The 22,094-nt window shown below is 48.4% G+C and overlaps 1 protein-coding gene across 2 annotated transcripts in view; it reads left to right on the forward strand.

The window, feature by feature from the left end:
- c5h10orf67 (chromosome 5 C10orf67 homolog) overlaps positions 1-22,094 on the forward strand; it is a 66,032-nt gene that overhangs the window by 25,638 nt on the left and 18,300 nt on the right. For both annotated transcript variants that reach the window (XM_039754240.1, XM_039754241.1), the window contains exons 6-10: positions 685-832; positions 1,433-1,491; positions 6,768-6,833; positions 8,487-8,552; positions 14,645-14,746. In XM_039754240.1, coding sequence (XP_039610174.1) covers positions 685-832; positions 1,433-1,491; positions 6,768-6,833; positions 8,487-8,552; positions 14,645-14,746 — 441 coding nt within the window. The remainder of the gene's footprint in view (positions 1-684; positions 833-1,432; positions 1,492-6,767; positions 6,834-8,486; positions 8,553-14,644; positions 14,747-22,094) is intronic.

Genomic DNA, 22,094 nt, shown 5'->3' on the forward strand with positions numbered 1-22,094 from the left:
AAGTTCATGTCGCGCTTTTTTTTCCCTTTTTTTTGTGAAAAGTTGTTGGCCGCGGAGCTCCGAAGGCTTTGAGCGCCGGCACTGGGCGCGTTGACAGCCGTGCAAAAGCCAAAGTTAATGCGCGGAATATCAATGGCCTCCGGGTGGCTCCGCCGCAAAGTGGAAGACCAACTGCGCCGATATCACAGGACCTGATGGACGCCATGCGGCTTCCAGTCTGCAAACTTCAGCACTCTGACATGTGATGTGATCCTCAGTGAGAAATGGCACAAAGGCAACAAGCGCCCCCACACACCCCTCTCCTCGGCGCGAGCCCCCCGGTGCTGCCCATCCATAATCTCCCCGGCCGCCTGGTTATGAAGAGCGCTTGTTAAACGCGCGGCCCCAGCTGCCTCCCCGCACTTCCAGAATAAATTGACCCGAATGACAGGGGCACACAAACAGTATGATGGGCTTTATTCCTGTCAATAAAAATGTCCTCATGAATTATGGTCTTTGTATGTAATGTACGGCCGCCTTTCTTCCGGCGAGGCTCTTTTAAGCCCGGCGCTCCCATTCTTCTCCTGAATAAATCATAGGAGGCAGCAAGTTGTTTCTGAATGCCACTCATATTTGCTACGCAGCTTGAGCTTCGTGCCTTTTGTGTCCTCCTTGAAAGTAAAAAGGCGTTCTTTAATTTTTCAGTTGATTTTCGAGCCAGAAGATGACCCCGAGAAAGAAAGACTTGAAGAGGAGAACGACGCGCTGAAAAATGAGCTCAGCGCGCTGCGGGCCGACATGGAGGGGCTCAGGGACGCCGTGGAGCTGAAAGAGCAGCAGATAAAGAGCCAAGGTGAGCCCCGGCCGCCACTCGCGCGTGCCTTTGCACCGCCGTTACCCGGCCGTCGGCATGCCAGGCTGAAAAGCCATGGAAGTGGCGACAAAAAAAAAAAATAGGGGGAGTCGGGTGGCCTTGGGGGCGTCGTGGACGAGACTGAAGTCTGCGAGCGGATGACGACTCTTAAGATCCCATCAGTAATTAATGGCGGAGGAGAGCAAACAGAGAGCAGGCGATCCCGGGACCCGGTGGCCGCTCCGCCACTTTGTACAAACACGCACGCGCACGCGCGCGCGCGCACACCATCGGAGCAGAGGCGCAAATACCGATCAGCTGACTGGGCGGCTCGGGTGGCACCTGCTAACGCACTTTGGATTGCCTGTGACGAACTGCCCAGAAATGGCCGCTGCCCAGAGCCACACTTGGCCCTTGAACTTACGTCTTCATCTCCCTCCGTCCAGCCGGCCGAACAGCGGGTAGGAGGCAATGAATGTCAAGGGCAGCTCTCGGGGTCACCAGTCTTGCCGGGACCTCCATCCCCTCGGGCTGACAGAAGGAGGACAAAGGGACGTGGGCTTGTCATTTCATGCTCGGTCTTTTCTTCTTTGTTCCCAGGTCGAGATCTGAAGGACATGAAAGAAGCCCGAGAAAGGGAGGAAGGCCGTCTCAATAAGGTGAGGGTCATCATCCTGGAGGTGTCATGGTGGCCTTTGGAGGCCATGAATAGAAGCATCTGCGAGTCTCACGATCAATACTTGGGTTCGCCTGGGAAAAAAATGGCAGAAATAATCACCCAGAAATGAGGGTCTGGAGACGCATGGCTCACGTTGGCCATCCAGAACGAAAGACGGGGGGCTTGGACACTGAAAAGATGAAGTGGAAGGAGAAGCGGAGCAGGACGTGAGCTCGGCCTCGTCATTCGAGTATGTGAGAAAGCGCTCACTCAAGTGGCGTCACAGACACACACACACGGGGGTCCGCTTCTCACTCCCATCTCCGATGGTCCCTGATGGCCCTCAACTGAGCCACTAAAGGGTGACCCCCACTGACCTGCTCCTTGAACCATTGATGCCAATGCGTGACTCTCTGTTCATATAGCGCCTTTACTGGCATCACCTCCTTCATTGTACTACTGAGGAGTTTTATGAGACCCCTGGTTTTTGTCTCTGTGGCTTTAATGGCCCTCATGTGGCTTTACTCGGGTGGCCCACCAGAAAGACAGATTAGGTAATCCTGGGGCAATTCCTGGATTAGCCAGAGACACGTAATCCCGGAGAGGTCGGTGAGGATTGGCACCTTCATTTACAAGACCCCCGAGTCGAGTGCCGAGTGGTCGATCAATGAGTCTGAGGGGTGGAAGGAGCGACCTTCATGGCAGCAGAGGAAGAGGAAGGGGCGCAGATGTCAGAGGCGAGGGGCTCCGCAGTGAGGGTGAAGGCGGGCAGCGAGGCTCATGTTGGCAGATATCTTTAAAGTGCTGCCGATGTCCAAGTTTGACGGCCCCCCTTCTCTTTGATGGTGGTCAGCAGCCTGTGTGCACGTGCGGAGACCCCGCTCCAAAGTTGGGCACACTTTCGTGACCGCCATGCCCCACGTGGAGAACGCTAGCAAAAGAAACCCGCGGGGAGTGTCCCCGATTTTATTGACGTCCACTCAAAGTCCACTCATGACGCGCCACGCTGGACTTAAGTAAAACAGAAGCACAAGTGCGGACCTCTCTCTGCTGGAGGAGTTGTGCTGCCGGCTCTGGTCGGGTTGGGGACGACGCCGTCACCATTTTGTGCAGCTGGGCTCAGCAGGTCTGACAGGACGTCTGTGGCCTTTGTGATTGGCTGCTGTGCTCCTTGGTCGCAGGGGTCTCGGGGTGTCCGTCCTTCCCGTTTCAGCCCGTCGCTCCGATGACTGTGTCGGATTTCATCAGACATTTCTCTTGTGGAGCCGATCCAGACAGCGGGATTTGCGAATGAAGCCCACCTTTGGCCTCACGGATCACATAATCCCGGCGTAATCTGTCTCCCAATCACAGCCCACTTCCGTGAATCCCTCGTTACTTTAACTGGATTTCACGCTAATCCTGCTTTCGGGAGCGGACCCCCAGCGGTCCCAATGGTACCTTGGCTTGCTGCAGGGAGTCTTCCGGTTGTCCCCACACAGAAGCCAATGAGTTCCTGCACGATGTTGGCCTTGAGCCCCTGGTGGTCCCTGGCCAGTTCAGTGGGTTTGTCGGTGCAAACCTTCACCTTCACCGACTCCAAAGTCCAAAGTGCTGGCAGACTGGTAAGATGGCGCCGGTGTTTGGACTCCGTGTGTCACCCGAGGCCCACCGGTGACAGCTGAACAAACTGCGAGTACCCCGAGTTCAGGTTAGCAGGAGGAGCTCAAAAAAAGCACCATGAACCCCAAATGGTGGGAATGCTGCAACAGTTCTTGAGTGGGGCGGGAAGGCCCCTGATTTGAACCCGGGTAACTGGAGTGAGGCTGTGGCACTTGAATCACCTCAACAGGTGTGGACCACCAGGGGGCGCAGTGCCACCCAAACCCAACACAGACAGGCATGGCACACACAGTTTTCTTTTTCCTTCTCTTTTCTCCTCCCGACTGGCCCACCGAGTGGTGGCTGCTGGCCCCTTCTTTAAGGTACCCACCCAAAGTGCTCCAGATGTTCACTCTTCTACTTCCAGGTGTGGCAGAAGGGCTCAGTAGCAGCTGCAGCACCCCCTGGTGGCGCCCATGGAACCTGCAGGAGTGCGAGGCACCACTGTAACCTGGGGGGCTGCCACCCAGCGCTCCTGGTCAGGTGATGCTCTGGATATGCAACCCAGCCAGGCAAGGGCAAGGGCCACACAGGCCTGAAACGTTGGGAATCGGTTGGCATGGAGGTCGCCAGCCTTCTTGTTTCAGTCCACATTCCATTCTTCCCAAGTGGATATTTTCAAGCCCCCCTCTTGATTTTGTATATAGTGCCTTTCACAGCAGGACCACTGCACTGGCTCTCCTCCCCCACCGTACACACCGTATGGTCCAAGTGTCACTTGTTTGGAGTGACGAGCCACACGCACCTCAGGGGAAACTCGCCATCAAGTGTCACTTCACAGAAGAACAAACAAAGTGACATCACAAGTGGAGTTCGGGCCCTCAGCATCTCTTCTGCCAACTGTCTGGCACAGACTGGGGTTAGGTGGGCACGGCTGGATGGCACTTCAGAGGCTCTGCTCAAGTCCTTTGGCCTGACTGAACTTCAGAAGGATCCCGGCTTGGATCAGCTTAAAGCGTGAGTGCCGAGGGGGCCACCTCAGACCCCCAGTGAGTGGCATGACACGGCTGGCAGACAGGCAGCTCACCAGGCACAGCAGCAGCCCTACTGAGTGTCTCAAAGGAGTGAGCAGGCCTGTCAGCTTTGGAGAGACCCTCATAATTGTTGTGTTTACCCCCAAAGACCCCCTTGTTGTGAGTTTTGTGTTTCACGATCACAGAACAAATTCTACCGCCAGTTCACTAAACTGTGTGTGATGCCAGTCTGTGCCCTTTCACTCCTTGCCAGATGCCGATGGCTCATTTTCGTCATTTCTATCAAGGGGACACAAATGGGGATTACATGGTGACAGCAGCGAGGACTTTAAAACAACGAAGAGGAAGATTGGAGTGGACGCTGGCTGTTACTGCAACGAGAACATGGGGACCCAGTTTGTCACTTGCTGAGGACAAATGTCAGGCTAATGTTAGAACGGCAGACGCCAAATCAGTAGTGCGGTGGACAGGAGGACCTCAGGGACCTTCAGATCTCCACCCAGGTCACGCTTGGAGGTTCTCGGTGGATGACATTGGTAAACGCTTTGGGACAAATGGCCTGTTCTTGTCACAAGTCACTCATTGACTTTCACTGCCCATTTTCCTCTCATGCGTGTAGCTGGTTGGTTTTCTACACGGTGACCAGTAGGGGCGCTGCAGATACCTTCACAATAAAACCTTAATACGACTTCTTCCATCACACACAACTCTCTTTATTTCTCTTTTATTTTCTCACACTTTGTCCTCCACTCACGCCTGGATGTGGCAGAGGGGCTGGGAGTTCTTCTGGTGCCAGGGCATGGCCGATGGAGGCCCTTCTGGGTCGACTGGAAGTCCCAACATCCAAGGAGCACAACTCCTAGTAGCATCCCCTGGTGGCACCCAGAGACCCCAACAGGGCTCCTCTACAGTACAACCACTCCCAGCATGCCCCATGGGTGTCCACTGATGTACCTGAGTTGAGATTTGCTTGCCACCCTAGCAGTTTGGGGAGCGTAGCTTGAACAGTTCAGCTGCTCTGCCCCACTTTCATGCTGGCCTCCCAGGCGTGTAATGTTCCTCCATCTAATCCTGCCAGCGTACCCATTCTTCAGATGGCATCCTATGCCAAGATCCTTGTGCAGGCAGGGAACCTGCTGCCACTTGTCATGCCATTGCCACCTGGGCCTCCCGCCCAGGCACAGAAAGAGAGTCCATTCTGGCAATGATGCCAGTCCCTGCCTGCCATCCATTTGAACACATCGATAAGAAGAAGCAAGTGGACGCCTCTGTGGACTTGAGTGGGGGCTGTGAGGGGAGGTGCTGGTCACCCACCAAGTCCCGCCCCTTAAGGGGTCAGCGTTGTGCTGATTGCCTGCCAGACCTCCATGTGGTCCGACACGAGGGGCCTGAGAGGGACAAATCCTGTGTGCCACCGCTAAAGGGCACCGCAGGACAGCAGGACCAAGATGAGAGGTAGCTGGACGCCTAAAGGGGCCGAGGCTGAAATGAGATGTCCGCGCATGGCGGAGCCCGAGACAACAACACAAACGCTGAAGTCAAAGCACACCAAGTGCTCTGTAAGAAGGAGAAGCACATGAAGGTCTCACTCTGCCATGTTGACAACACAAAATGGCGGGCGTCGCTGTGGGAAAATCAAAAGACAACAGCAGCTCAAATGTAATCAAATGTGCTTAGAAAAATCGAAAAATCAAAGGAATGAAGCCCCTCTCAACCGTGACGGTCGGGAGACCCGAATGTCTGGAGCCTGGAAAGTAGGAGGCCGAGGCTGAACTTCAAAGCCTTTGTGTCACGCTGTATCAACGCCAGACCCTCAGTCAAGACCGATTTGAGAAAGAGACCCAGAACGGACGGGCAAATGAATCAACGAAAGAGGAGCGTAGCCAGGAAGGTGAGAAGACAAGCAAACCTGAGTCGAAAATCGGAAGGGCACGAGAACGAACATCGCAAAAGGTTCATCTGGTAAAGGAGTGGACCGGGAGCGGATACGGGGGCTGCTGTGAGTCGCTGTTCTTACTGGGGGTCTCCCTCGCCCTGCCCTCCCCACATCCGAGATAAATATAAAATACAAAAATACAAAAATATAAAGACTGAAAATACAAAACAGAAAAATATAAAACTAAAAACAGAAAAATATAAAACAGAAAATACAAAAAACAGAAAATACAAAAATCTGAAAACAGAAAAATATAAAAACTAAAAATACAAAAATATAAAAACAGAAAATACAAAAACAAAATACAAAAGTATAAAAACACTAAAATATAAAAACTAAAAATATAAAATACAAAAACACAAAATACAAAAATATAAAAACATAAATATATCAAAACAGAAAATACAAAACTATAAAATTCAACATCAGAAAACACACAAATCCAAATCCAAAAGGGTGACGCCCTGAACTGGAGTTCTAACCTCTCTGAAGAGACCCACTAAATCCAAGCGGACAGACGCCTACTGAGGGAAAGCCCACCTCATGACAAACACAATGAAGGTTACACACGAGGGCCGAGAAACGCGACGTTTCACCAGAAAACATTGAGAAGGTCGAAGGCCCAGGTGTCTTCCTGATGTCTGCAGCCCAAGGTTTCTGATTTGAAGTTGAACGTTTGCACTCGCAGACTCAGACCACCTGACTGTTTGCTTTCCTGTCTTTCAGTTAACCCAGGAATGTGAGATGCTGAAGCGACAGCTGCAAGAGGAAAGGAACGAAAGTTGCACTCTGGTGAGTAGACCGCTGGGCGCTCCGTCACATGCTGTCACACGCTGCCGCCATGCTGCTCCTTCCTGGTTGGATTGTTGCGATCGGCGCGGCTCACGAAACTCAGACTGGGGCTTTGCTTCCAAAATTAAGTCTCAAGACAAACTCAAGGAGCAGGCTTATGGCCTTCACAGGCCCAACAGGAGATGGAGGAGGTTTGTAAACTGAAAAGCTCAGAAAGGGGAGAGGGGAACATGTAAAGGGACTCGCTTGTCACTCAAAGATCTAGTGACCTATTGGCCTTTCTATCTATCTATCTATCTATCTATCTATCTATCTAAAACTTGAGAACTAAAGGAGCTCTGGTGTGTTGCTGGTTGGTGGGCCAGGGGTTTTTGCTTCCCCTCTCCCTTCTGTTGGTTCATTTTATGCCCACTTTTTGTTTGCGTTTTGGTTTCCATTTCTGTTTTCGTTTGTCGGTTTTTCTCCTTGGATTCCTGAGGTCTGACACTCGTTTTGGGTGACTTGGGGGTCTCTGAGTAGGAACCTGAAGTTTACTTCTGGACATTCCAGTCACTGTAAGAGTTTCAAGCTCCACCATTTTGTATTTTCATCATTGCCACCATTTTGTGGTTCTCGTTGTTGGCAGGTTGCTAGGGGCGTGTCCTCCAAGGATGTAATCAACGGGATTAAAGGCCACCCAGAGTTTCCTGTCCTTATCCGACTTTTCCAAATCGCTCTTTGTCTCCGGTTTTTGACCTTGAAGTGTTGCCCCCCCGTTGTGCTCTCTTGTTCCCGCTTTGACGTTTGTGTCGTTTCTCCTCTCCACTCTCGGACTCTATCATTGTGCAGATTGACCACCTCTCAAATGGGGGGCCATGCTGGTTTTGTCCGGCGGTCTCATCGTTTTTGAGTTTAGTGAGCCTCTTCTGATTTCTCTTCTTGGGTTTCCCCGACGCTCGGATTCTCCCCTCGGTGTTGTTTTGGGGGTCTAAGCACACAGTGGAGCCGATTCTGCTGTCTGAGCTTCAGTTTGGAACTTTGTCTCTACCGACCGCCATTTTGTTTTGGGGATGGCGCCGCCATTTTGTGGGTTTTGTGTTGTCTGTTTGCATAGGCGTTTCCCAGGATGCCCGAGGGCCGTGCCATTAGTTGGTGTCATTGGCCCACCCTTAGCGTGCTTTGAACCTGCTTGGTGCCATTTGGTTCGGTCCTTGTTTTTCGTTGTCCCTTTTGTCCTTTTCACTCCCTTCTTCCTCCTGATCCTCCCTCTTTAATGATTTTGGGCCGACCGCCCATCTCGCAGTCCGCCCGGCACCAGTTTAACCTGCTGGCCCATTTCTGGTTTCCTTGACGGTTTCTGCAGGACGTGTGCCACGTTGTTCTTCTTCTTCTCGTCACCTTTGCTGGTTTCCTGGTTTGCAGTCGATGGTTTGTCCTACGGGCGCAGAAAAGACCCCCGATGAGACGTGGAGGATGCCATATCAGGTGATCAGGCCATTGACAGTCAAGCTGAGCACATGTCCTCCGAGGGGCTGTCCCAGGCAGGTGTGACGTTTAGTGGCAGAGCAGCCCACGCAGATGCGCCATTAAGTCGTCCTGAAGACGTTAAACTCATTTAGACTGAAAGAGCAAGCAGACGAGGACTGACCGTCGAGTGACTTTGTGTTTTTACAGCTAATGAAGCAAAAAGAAGAAATGGAGACAAAACTGGGAGACCTTGTGAACGCCAGCAGGCAACAGGTGAGTGATCAGGTGACACGACTGTAACCCAATGGTGAGAGTGCAGAGACACTTGGGCTTGGGGTCTGTTCTGTTTGGCACCGTCTGTGATTCCATACGAGGGCCGCCTGTGCCCGGTGGCGTACCTGATCCCATTCACTTTCTTGACATTCACTTTTGGGAGGCCCACTGGGGTGGGCATTGGGTGGCACCTGAGCCCAGGCTTCATCTCAGCTGCTTTGTGTCGGGTTCAGGGTCTGCGCTTGAGGCACTTTTGTCCTTGTTCATGCAGACGCCCGCTGGCTACCCAAGCTACGAATGGCCTAAATTAAAACAGTGACACCTCAAGATTAGAATCCAATGACACGGTAAGTTAGTGTGTTGACATGGAGGGACAGTGACAGACCTGTGGAGACCAGAGCAAGAAATGTATGACAGGAGCGGGAGACGTGACAAAGTGAAAGTGCTAGCCAGTGTGGCCTCCCTCAGGTTTAGGTGGTCAGCCCCGGACCACTGATGTGACTCTAGTCGCTCTGCTCTTGTGTTGACAGACTCACAAACTGAAGGGACAGGAGATGTGTGAGACCCTGAGGTGACAGCGGCTCACAAATGGAGGCAGGAATGCCAAAGTCCCAAATGCTGAGCAGGCTCAAAGTCGCTGAAGACTCACCTGAGCCAACCTCAGCCATGGCAGCTCACTTCTCCTGCTCTGTGAGGTTGAGACACGACGATGGTGGGCATAAAAGAATGAGGGATTGATGCCCACTTTGTAAGTGAATAGACAGGAACAGTCTCCTCAGGGCAGACCGGAAATATTCAAATGTGAGCCTCAACGGGGATTTTTCAAATCTAAATCCTCTCGATTGTAGTAGAAGCCAGTCATTTGTCTCCCTCTGATGGAGGGCCATAGGGGGCTAGTAAAGGGTCAAAAGTCAAAAATAACCTCATTTCCAGACTCACTGACCTTGAAATTGTCTAAAACGATACCCCACATGCTTAGCTCTGAATGGATCTTAGGGGGCTTGGACCCCAGTAAAGAATCATACTTCAAAAAACATGATTTGTTTATCCTCCGCAGCAACCTCAAAATTGCCTTCCCAGATTACCAATCCCCAAGTTTTGTGGAAACGAGTTACTTTGACCCCCTCATAGCCCAATGGGGGGGTGAGCCCTTGGGGTCCGTTAATGCACACCTTCCAGTCCTCCTGGTCATTCTTTGCTGAAGACACCCATTGGTTTATCATTAGGGTGTCATTTCCTGCACAAAATGTGGCCCAGAAATGGCCTAAAATGACAATTTGTCAGGTTTAGGAGGGACCCCCAAAAAACTCAACACTTGACATGAGTGGACATCAAGACGAGTCCAGCGGTGTGTCATAGGTGGGGGTTTTCTCATATTGGTAAGTCAGGAGGTGAAGGTGACATGAAGTGAGGAATTCTTAGGGACACAAAAAAGACAAAGTGAAGGCCCACAATAACCCCAAAAAAAGCAAATCCTAGTAAAGGGAGCACCTCCTCGACTCTTAGAGGGGTCCCAGAAAGGCTGAGCGAGGGTGGTCCTAAGCAGTGATGTTACTGTGGGGAAAAAATGACATTAAAACACATGAAAAGAATAATGAGCCGAATCCCGGGAACAAAGCTCTCCTGCCAGGTGCCATCCGTGCCCGCTCACGGCCTTGTTGGACCATAGCTGGATAAGGTGCGAAGCCTTCAGATGGCACTACTGGCCTGGCCAGGCCTCACCCCAACTAGAAGGGCCTGCACAAACCAGAAGGTGGCAGCCTTTGAAAGACTTTCATTGTTCCAGAATTTCAAAATCACCAGTCCTCCAAGGAATCTTTACAAATGAAAACATCTTTATGGAACACAGAAAATACGGCAAAAATGGTCAGAAAGAGCAAAACGTTTCGAGATCCCAGTCAGCCAACTGCCAGAATCCCAATCTGTAAGGAGAAACCAATCAGCTGAGCCAAACAACGACGAACCGCACAAGACCGCTGAGTTTAAATAGGCGTTACAGGAGTGGTGATGTCAGAGTGGCCCCGCCTCCTGGGGCTCCACCCACAAAGCAGAACAATGAAACAATGACATAAGAATATGAAACAGAATAATTCAGAATCAGTGATAAAACCTCGAAGACACCAAGACGCGGAGTAACACGTTTATTAGCGAGGCCTGAGTTCTGTGACTCCTACGTGTCAATAATCAGGGCACACGCCGGCCCTCAAGCCCCTTCGGTTTAGGATGGACCCCTCACTCATGGCAGTGGAGACCCTGAGGGTCCTCCCAGGCCTGGCCCATTAGAGCCCACTGCTGCTCCACTGCCTCCCACTTTATTAAATGGGACAGTGTGCCCTCTAGTTGCTCCCTGGTGTCCGGGCATTAATGTGAACAGCTTCTCCTGAGCGGGCATGACACGTGCCCATCGTCTCACACTCATGTGTATGGAGCTTTTCCTTCTTGGTCCACCAGAGCTGTGTTCTCCATCCCTGCCAGGCGCCCACCATCTTCTTGCTGACCCTCCTCCTGGCTCTTCACCTGATCATTTAACCCTTTTATTGCTTGAAGACCCCATAGGATGATACAACAGGTAGAAGGTGGGCATCGGCTGGCCAGAGTTTCAGATTTAAACATTTTGTTATGTTAGGGTCACCTCAGCCCGAGGACCTCCATGTCAGGATTTGTTCCACGCACTTTTGTCACATGAAGCGCCGTGTGGCTTTATCTCCTTGTCAACAGAGTGACCACCGGCAAGGCAAGGCAGGGGGACGCGTTCACTCGCTCGCTCACTCGCCCGCTGGCCCGCAGCTGACAAAACAAACTCGAGTGGGAAGGCCGCATTCAGCGCATTGAGTTGAAAGTCCACTTCAGACACAATGGCGGCAGGACAGCCTATCTTGAGGCTTATTTGTCTTCTTCTCTCCAATTTTTGTGCCTTATCTGTTATCTAAACATGGCCACAAATAGACAAGAGAGCAGGAAATCGCATTTGGCACTTGGCATTGTTGTCAGAGCTTTGGGCTTTAATGACGTGACGAGCGCCCGCCGGAGTGAAAGGCCAGGACAGCCAGAGCGCTGAGGTGGGCAGAGAGGACCGCGGAGTCGCCGTTGATTTATTTATCCATTTATGGGATTGCAGGAGCGCTGATGACGACTGATGTGACGGCCTGAGCAGATGACATGGCTGGTGTGGCCCACCGTGAACGACACTTGAGGTCTCCTTTATTGCCTCACACCCAGGAGTGCACCTGACTTGTCATACAATTTTGGAGTTTTGACGTGAAAAGTGGAGGGTCCTGGCCAGCCCCCCGTTCTGAAGCTGGTCATCTGTTGGCAGAGTGTCACATTAGCAGCCTAAGTGTGACATGGCGTAGCTTAGCCATGCAAATGAGGGGGTGCCAGGCTCAGGTGGTGATGTGTCCCTGTCATGCCGTGTCCATCGGACCACCTGCTCCATCCAGGTACTGAACTGAAGAGCCCAATGTGGATGGCACACTGTTGAGACCAAAGTGGCCCTCACTCCTCATCCTCACTGCATCTCACCAGCCTGCTGTCCTCATGCCACACCAGCTCTGTCACTTCAGCCATTCTTCTGGGTGGTCTTCTCCGTAAATGTGCCCCTCAGTGCTGTTGAAGCAGAAGTCCTGACGTCATCAAGTGGGCAGAGGGGTCCAGCCAATGCATATGAAAGGTAATATAGAGACGACATAGAGGTGTGAAAGGCGCTATACAGGGGGTTACGACACAGCTCCGTTACTACAGCAGTGATGATGCAAGTCCAAACACACCCTAACCCTACGTCACTTACCTATCCTAACACATTTGCAAAATCAGAATCTAGAACATCAAAACACAACATAAATATACTGTGCTGTGCTGTAGTGACAGAGAAAATGAGTGTGAAAACATTCCTTCCCTTTCTTCCTTCTGCTCTCTTTCCAATGTCTGATTTCACTTCCGTCGTGATGGCTTTGCTGTTCTTTGAAGAAGTCTCCATCTGAAGACTCTGACTTTCGTTTAGGAGCCACAATTAGGGCCACAAAGTCACCAATCAAAGGCACACAAACAGAACGCTTCCTCCTCGGCGCACAACCAAACGAGTCTGTAAGTACAACAACAACAACATTTATTTCTATAGCACATTTTCATACAAACAGTAGCTCAAAGTGCTTTACATAATAAAGAATAGAAAAATGAAAGACACAATTATAAAACAAAATAAATCAACATTAACATCGAATAAGAGTAAGGTCCAATGGCCAGGGGGGACAGAAAAAACAAAAAAAACTCCAGACGGCTGGAGAAAAACAAAATCTGCAGGGATTCCAGACCATGAGACCACCTGACCAGTCCCCTCTGGGCATTCTACCTAACATAAATGAAACAGTCCTCTTTGGATTTAGGATTCTCACGGAAGGGCTTGATGATGATGATGGTCACGTAGACGTGACGGCGCTAACGTCTCGATAGTTTATGGGAGTGAGCGTTGTAAACTCGGAACGTCGTAACCCGAGGACTCCCAGTATAAGACAGATACGCATGGAGAGGTGAAAGGCGCTATAAAAGTGATGCCTGTGACTAACAGATGGCTGGCATCAGGAGTTGTATTGTCAGGTGTACACAAGCCATTGCAGTTCTTACCTGCACTCATGTCATTGTCACCTCCTGTGTCACCATAAAGCATGGGCTTTAAAATACAAAAGTTCATTTAGTTTGATAGGAAGTCCAAATCTTCTGTGGACATCTCAGTCTTGATGAGGGTCACCCTTTTTCTTTTTCTTTTCTTCTTCATCTTTTCTTCATACCCCCCCAAACACCCTAGTCCCAATATGAAGGATGCTGCACTGACACTCCAGGCTGTCAGGTGGTCTCGGCCTGAGGTGGATCTAGAAAGACGATGGACCCTGTTGATGTGTTGAAGTGTCTGCTTTGCGTGTTTTCCACGTCAGGCCTTTAGAAGTTGACGGTGGTTCATCAAGATGTGGCCAGCGGAGGGGACTTATGAGTCTCTCAGTCCTGCTAAGCAGAGGGTCTCTATAACCCAATGGTGAGAGTGATGATGCTCTGGTGGACAAGTAGCAGCAGAGCCACAGCAGAGACACTTGGACTTGGGGTCCATTCCATGTGACACCATCGGAGATTCCATACAAGGGACACCTGTGCCCGGAGGTGTACCTGAGCCCATTCATTTTCTTGAGATTCACTTGTGGAAGGGGAGGACGTTGGGGGGCACCTGAGCCCAGGCTTCACCTCACCCTTTTACTGTCCTTTTTTATATCGTCAGGGTGTCCTTGTCTGGACATTTCTAGTAGTTATGGTTTAGGTGTCACATGACATGGGCACCGCTGCTGATGCCAACCCTGCTGGTATAAATACATCAGCAGTCACGCAGCTCAGAGTCCCTCAGTCAGAGATGAAGAGCTGAGGTGGTCTGGAGAAAAACGAGGGGCTGACTGGGATGACGTCTCGTGTTTCTGCCCCTCTAACCCGAGACGGCTCATCATGTGTTGTGATTGGCTGGTGCTGACCCTGCTGTCCCCTGACCTGTCTTTGACTTGACTGGACATCCTTGGCCTCACAACAGTCCTTGGGTTTTACTCCACTTCTGCCTGAATGGTCCGCCACATTCCATCTCCTGGCAGCGCCAACCAATGGACTCATGTCTTGTGATCTCTGCTTTCTGTTTCTTCAAAGCCACCTTTTTAAGGAGCAGGTGGTCCTGGATTTTCTGCATCTCTTTGCCACTTTGGGTAGGGTCAGGGTTAGGCGTTAGGGTTTATACCCAAAAACTTAATTGAAATGTTAGTTTCTCATTTGAGCCTCAATTGGAAAAGGTGGGGGGCAAACACACCATGAAAAAAGAAAAAACAAATGAACCCTCGGAGCCGCAGGGCCATTGCCAAGCTGGGCTTGTGCCAACACACCCGAGGGCACAGAGAGCACCGTGTGGCTGACTGGTCCCTCCTCAGCTGGCACCAGGACAACATCACAGACTACAGAAAGAAATGAGAAACGACAAGAGAAGGCCGCCCTAAACATTTGTCAGCCGGTGGTGGTGGGCCACGTCGGGGTCTTCCCAAATTCACTTCTCTTCTCTTCCTCTTCTGTTTCAGATGTTAGCACAGAAAGAAAAAAGTGAGAAAAGGTTTGCTGAGATGGAAGACCAACATCGGCTCCTGGCTGAGGAGGAAACCAAAAAAACGGCCGCCAGATCGGTGAGTGGGGTGGTGTGGATGGGTGGGCCACTCAGTAGGTGCTTCATAGAATGAAAGGAGACCCCCCAACCAAGACCACTCGGGGGCTGCCGTGCCATCCTGTTTAAATACGATGCACGTGGCCTTTGTGAACCGCAGCCGCAGGGCGATGCCTCAGAGAGAAGAGTCTACGGGTGAATCTCGATGTGTGGACCACCGTGATTGGGTGAAAAGCAGGGGTTACCTACCAGTTTGTAGCGAGTGGGCAACACAGAACGACAGAAACGGTGAAAGGCCTGCAGAGGACCCACAGATCTGTCTAGAGGGGGAAAGAGAAAAGGAGAGAGAGGAAAGAAGGAGGGCGACTGAGAGAGAGCGAGAGAGAGAGAAAGAAAGAAAAAGAAAGAAAGAAAGAGAAACAGACAGGACGACAGAAAGAAAGAAAGAAAGAAAGAAAGAAAGAAAGAAAGAAAGAAAGAAAGAAAGAGAAAGAAAGAGAGAAACAGACAGGACGACAGAAAGAAAGAAAGAAAGAAAGAAAAGAAAGAAAGAAGGGGGGGGGCCCCCCCTTTTTTTCAACCGAAGGGCCCCCCCTTGGGTTTTTAAAAATTAAAATTTTTTTGGAATTTAAAATGATAGATGGATGGTATAAAAATTTTCTGCCTTTTAATCCATCCATCATTGTTGGAGCATCATGAAGCTTTGAGTAGGTGGAGGTGCGCAGGCCACCACCACAAAAACGGAAAAAGAAACAGAAAAGAGTAGGGGTCAGTACGATTTTAGAGCCACCATGAATAGTTATTATGATGAATTGAACATACAGAGTATCAGGATTAAGTTAAATTACGATTAAAATGAAGTTATAAAAGGCCATGTTAAAGTAATGTGTTTTCAGCAGTGTTTTAAAGTGCTCTACTGTATCAGCCTGGCGAATTCCTATTGGCAGGCTATTCCAGATTTTAGGTGCATAACAGCAGAAGGCAGCCTCACCACTTCTTTTAAGTTTTGTTCTTGGAATTCTAAGGAGACACTCATTTGAGGATCTGAGGTTACGATTTGGAATATAAGGTGTCAGACATTCCGATATATAAGATGGGGCTAGATTATTTAAGGCTTTATAAACCATAAGCAGAATTTTAAAGTCAATTCTGAATGACACAGGTAACCAGTGTAGTGACATCAAAACTGGAGAAATGTGTTCTGATTTTCTTTTCCTAGTTAGGATTCTAGCAGCTGCATTCTGCACTAGTTGCAAACGATTTATATCTTTTTGGGTAGTCCTGAGAGGAGTGCGTTACAGTAATCTAGTCGACTGAAAACAAACGCGTGAACTAATTTCTCAGCATCTTTCAGTGATATAAGAGGTCTAACTTTACTTATGTTTCTTAAGTGAAAAAATGCTGTCCTAATGATCTGATTAATATGTGATTTAAAATTCAGATTACAGTCAACAATCACCCCTAAGCTTTTTACCTCCGTCTTGACTTTTAATCCTAATGTATCCAGTTTATTTCTAATAGCCTCATTGTATCCATTATTGCTGATCACTAAAATTTCAGTTTTCTCTTTATTTAACTTGAGAAAATTACTATTCATCCATTCTGAGATACTAGTCAGACATTGTGTTAGTGAATCAATAGAATCGGGTCATCAGGTGCTATTGATAAGTACAGCTGTGTGTCATCAGCATAGCTGTGGTAGCTCACGTTGTGCCCTGAGATAATCTGACCTAACGGAAGCATGTAGATTGAGAATAACAGCGGACCCAGGATAGAGCCTTGTGGAACACCATATTGGATATCATGTGTCTTGAGTTGTAATTCCCACAACTAACAAAATATTTTCTCCCTGTCAGGTAGGATTCAAACCAATTTAAGACACTGCCAGAGAGGCCCACCCATTGACTAAGGCGATTTCTAAGAATGTTGTGATCAATGGTGTCAAATGCAGCACTCAGATCTAAGAGGATGAGAACAGATAAATGGCCTCTGTCTGCATTTACCCGCAAGTCATTTACTACTTTAACGAGTGCAGTTTCTGTGCTGTGATTTGTTCTAAAACCTGACTGAAATTTATCAAGAATAGCATGTTTATTTAGGTGGTCATTTAACTGCATAATGACTGCCTTCTCTAGAACTTTACTTAAGAAGGCAGGTTAGAGATGGGTCTAAAATTTTCAAGAGCGAGGGTCAAGATTATGTTTCTTAAGTAGGGGTTTAACTACAGCAGTCTTAAGACAGTCTGGGAAGACCCCAGTATCTAGTGACGAATTTACTATGTCAGAACATTATCAATTAGCACGCCTGATACTTCTTTGAAAAACCTTGTTGGTATCGGGTCAAGGACGAGGTGGAGGGTTTTAATTGAGAGATTATTTTTGTAAATCAGGTAAATCTATCCTAGTGAAAGAGTTTAATTTGTTTATAACAGGATGTTGGGGTTTAGGGGATCCTTAGTGTTGGGGAGATATACTATGTTATTTCTAATATCATTAATTTTTGATTGAAAATACAGCGACAGCCTCACAGGTTTCACTGGAAGCACTTAGGAGGCATTCCTTTGAGCTACCTGGGTTTAGTAGGCGATCAATTGTTGAAAATAAGACTCTGGGATTACTAGCATTGTTATTTATAATCTTGGAGAAATAGCAGCCTCTCTCAAGACGGACAGTGTTATTGTATTCTGTTATTCTGACTTTTAATATTTCATGGTGGATAGTAAGTTTAGTCTTCCTCCATTGACGCTCAGCTCTACGGCATGTTCTCTTTAAATCAGACACTCTTTGGGTCTTCCATGGTATAACAATGCTAGAAGATTTTTTCACTGTCTTTTCAGGTGCAACTATGTCAACAGCAGCTCTCACTTTAGAATTAAATCTTTACACCTTACTATTTACATTGTCCTCGCTATTATAGCTGGCACTATAAACGGACTGATTGCTTAAAATGTTTGTAAGTTTTAAAGCTGCTGCGAATCAAAGAAGCGTTTTTAACAATATGCTTCTCATGAGTGTTTTTATCATTATTTCTATATTAAAAAGTAGAAGAAAATGGTCTGATAGACCAATATCAATGATCTGTTTTATATCAACTTTCAATCCTTTAGTAATCACTAAGTCTAATGTATGACCTGCTTTATGTGTAGGCTGATTTATGAGTTGTCTCAAATCAAAAGAATCCAGGAGGTTCATAAATTCTTTTACTTTTAGATCACACTGATTATCTATATGAAAATTAAAGTCGCCAACTATTAGGAGTGTGTCATAGTTAGTAATTAAAATTGACATTAAGTCAGAGAATTCCTCAAAAACACGCGTTATATTTAGGAGGTCTATACACGGATAGTACTAGAACTTGAGAATCTCCATGAATAACAACGGCGAGATACTCAAAGGACTTGAACTTACCAAAACTGACATCTTTACATTTTAATCGGCTCGAGTAAATGTTAGCCAATCCGCCCCTTTTCCCTGGCGGTTTGAGTAAAACTGTAATCCGGAGGCAGATTCGATTAAAACTGGCGCATCTGAATTCAAGCCATGTTTCATTTAGTGCAATAAGATCTATTTTTATCACTAATAAGATCGTTGATAAAAACGTTTTGTTAGTTAAAGCTCTGACATTTAATAGTGCCATATTTAATGTTTCGAGGTGCAGAGATGAGTACTATGTGCGTTATTGTTATTTGGAATAGGAACTAAATTATTATTATTAGCCCGCTCTGTGTGTATTTTTGTTTAATCTGTGATCTGTTTTATAGTTTTAATACATTGTTCTTCTAAAATAGTGATTTTAATTAGATTATTGGAGTTTATGCCGTATTTCCTAGGTTTTCTACGTGCATTGAGATTGCTTATTACAGTATTAATGGTGTGAACTTTAACGGAAGACTCTATTAAACATTCATCATGTCCACAAAGTCACCAAACAAAGCCACACAAACAGAACGCTTCCTCCTCTGCACAACCAAACGAGTCTGTAAGTGCGACGCTAACTTGGCGTAAACCGAAACATCTCAATAGTTTATGGGAGTGAGCGTTGTAAACTCGGAACGCGTGTAACCCGAGGACTCCCAGTATAAGACAGATACACACGGAGAGACACATAGAGGTGAAAGGCGCTATAAAAGTGATGCCTGTGACTAACAGATGGCTGGCATCAGGAGTTGTATTGTCAGGTGTACACAAGCACTCATGTCATTGTCACCTCCTGTGTCACCATAAAGCATGGGCTTTAAAATACAAAAGTTCATTTAGTTTGATAGGAAGTCCAAATCTTCTGTGGACATCTCAGTCTTGATGAGGGTCACCCTTTTCTTTTCTTCTTCTTCTTCATCTTTTCTTCATACCCCCAAACACCTAGTCCCAATATGAAGGATGCTGCACTGACAATCCAGGCTGTCAGGTGGTCTCGGCCTGAGGTGGATCTAGAAAGACGATGGACCCTGTGGGATGTGTTGAAGTGTCTGCTTTGCGTGTTTTCCACGTCAGGCCTTTAGAAGTTGACGGTGGTTCATCAAGATGTGGCCAGCGGAGGGACTTATGAGTCTCTCAGTCCTGCTAAGCAGAGGGTCTCTATAACCCAATGGTGAGAGTGATGATACTCTGGTGGACAAGTAGCAGCAGAGCCACAGCAGAGACACTTGGACTTGGGGTCCGTTCCATGTGACACCATCTGAGATTCCATACAAGGGCCACCTGTGCCCGGAGGTGTACCTGAGCCCATTCATTTTCTTGAGATTCACTTGTGGAAGGGGAGGACGTTGGGGGCACCTGAGCCCAGGCTTCACCTCATCCTTTCACTGTCCTTTTTATAATCATCAGGTGTCCTTGTCTGGACATTTCTAGTAGTTATGGTTTAGGTGTCACATGACATGGGCACCGCTGCTGATGCCAACCCTGCTGGTATAAATACATCAGCAGTCACGCAGCTCAGAGTCCCTCAGTCAGAGATGAAGAGCTGAGGTGGTCTGGAGAAAAACGAGGGGCTGACTGGGATGACCTTTAAAGGAGCAGGTGGTCCTGGATTTTCTGCAGCTCTTGCCACCTTGGCTAGGGTCAGGGTTAGGCGTTAGGGTTTATACCCAAAAACTTAATTGAAATGTTAGTTTCTCATTTGAGCCTCAATTGGAAAAGGTGGGGGGCAAACACACCATGAAAAAAGAAAAAACAAATGAACCCTCGGAGCCGCAGGGCCATTGCCAAGCTGGGCTTGTGCCAACACACCCGAGGGCACAGAGAGCACCGTGTGGCTGACTGGTCCCTCCTCAGCTGGCACCAGGACACGTCACAGACTACAGAAAGAAATGAGAAAGCGACAAGAGAGGCCGCCTAAACATTTGTCAGCCGGTGGCGGTGGGCCCGTCGGGGTCTTCCCAAATTCACTTCACTTCTCTTCATCTTCTGTTTCAGATGTTAGCACAGAAAGAAAAAAGTGAGAAAAGATTTGCTGAGGTGGAAGACCAACATGCTCCTGGCTGAGGAGGAAACCAAAAAGCGGCCGCCAAGATCGGTGAGCGGGGTGGTGTGGATGGGTGGGCCACTCAGTAGGTGCTTCATAGAATGAAAGGAGACCCCCCAACCAAGACCACTCGGGGGCTGCCGTGCCTTCCTGTTTAAATCGATGCACGTGGCCTTTGTGAACCAGCCGCCAGGGCGATGCCTCAGAGAGCAGAGTCTACGGGTGAATCTCGATGTGTGGACCACCGTGATTGGGTGAAAAGCAGGGGTTACCTACCAGTTTGTAGCGAGTGGGCAACACAGAACGACAGAAACGGTGAAAGGCCTGCAGAGGACCCACAGATCTGTCTAGAGGGGGAAAGAGAAAAGGAGAGAGAGGAAAGAAAGAAAGAAAGAAAGAAAGAAAGAAAGAAAGAAAGACTGAGAGAGAGAGGGATAGAGAGTGAGCAGAGAGAGAGAGAAAGAGGGAGACAGAGAGAGAGGGGAGTGAGGGGCAGAGAGAGACTGCGAGAGGCCTCACCCAGGCAGCCTCACCCCTGACTTGACGATTCCTTTGGTGTTTTTCCAGCTGAAGTTTTCTCTTTGTGTGTTTTAATCCCCTGCATGTCCTAAAGTGAGGCCCCCTTCTGTCACTTTGTACCAATCCCTCTTACATTTTCCAGTTGAGGTGACGCATACTGAGCTCCAAATGTGAAAACAAAAGTTAACCGTACTGATAACGTCCTTAACTGAGCATTGATCTGCGTCCTCAGATGACACCCGTGTGACAAAACCAAACATGTGTGACATCTTAAGAAGGTCCAAAAGCCAAAAAAGCCAAATCATTTTATGAGACTGAGCCATTTTAAAAGGAGACGCTCTGCTCCGGGCCTGTGATGTCACCTCAAAGAGTTACCGCCATGTGACGTCATTACTGTTACTCAGTCTCGATGCCCTGATGTGAACTACTGTCCCATCTACTTGACAATAGTCACTGACTCAGTGTCACTGATTGCTCGTGTCCTGTATGTCACTTTGCGACTCCTGATTTTTCAGAGCCCCCTGCCTTTGTGTTACTGATATCACCGGGCACCCTTGGGGGGTCTCGGGGTGCTCTGGGGGGCCTACATGTGTTGAGGTGTTACAGGCATACACTGAGCTTTAGAGAGTTTAGTCCTTAAAAATAAAATGGATTATCATTATTATTACTGTTATTGGTAGCACAGTGCTGCACAGCGCCAGGGTCCACATGGAGTTGGCATGTGCCAGTGAGTGCCAGTGAGTCTATGCACTCAGAAACACCCTCCTCACTTTGTTGATTACAATGTCCTCAGCTCTAAAATTCGATGCCATGTTTGTGGTGCATCAGTTTGATTACCACGGGTGCACACGTCACGGTCACTGTCACACGTGGCTCATTAAATGTGTTTATTGTACTCAGTCTTACCTGCGGTTCGCTTTATAGAACGTCTGCAGTCTGATTTCGTATTTTTACTATTGAGTTACTGGAATTTCTTTGTTACGTTCCCTGACGCCACGGGTGCCACAATCTCGTGGGCTTTGTTTCCTAAATGCCATCACAGATTGGTAGGGATCCTGTTATCTTTGTCACATTTTCTCCTCTGTGACATTTTAAATATGGCCTCAACATGCCACTGTTTATTGGTGATTTGGATATCATCACAAAAAATCTCTTTGCACACGTGATCTCGAATTCTCCATGTGTGGCTTCTGTCACTCCATCCGGTGTTCTCGTTCCCGACTGCGCTTCACTTCCTAGGCTCGCGTGTTCCCACTTTGTCTCCCTGCGTCACAGAAAGTGTGAAATATGGAGAGCTGAGGATCAGCGTGGCGGTGCCATCCCGGCTCTTCTGTTTAATCAGCTCAGGTCAGGGTCCCCGCTATGCTGTACGCTGCTAGTCCACAGGCAAC

This window comes from Polypterus senegalus, chromosome 5, assembly GCF_016835505.1.
Source record: "Polypterus senegalus isolate Bchr_013 chromosome 5, ASM1683550v1, whole genome shotgun sequence".
Taxonomy (NCBI): domain Eukaryota; kingdom Metazoa; phylum Chordata; class Cladistia; order Polypteriformes; family Polypteridae; genus Polypterus; species Polypterus senegalus.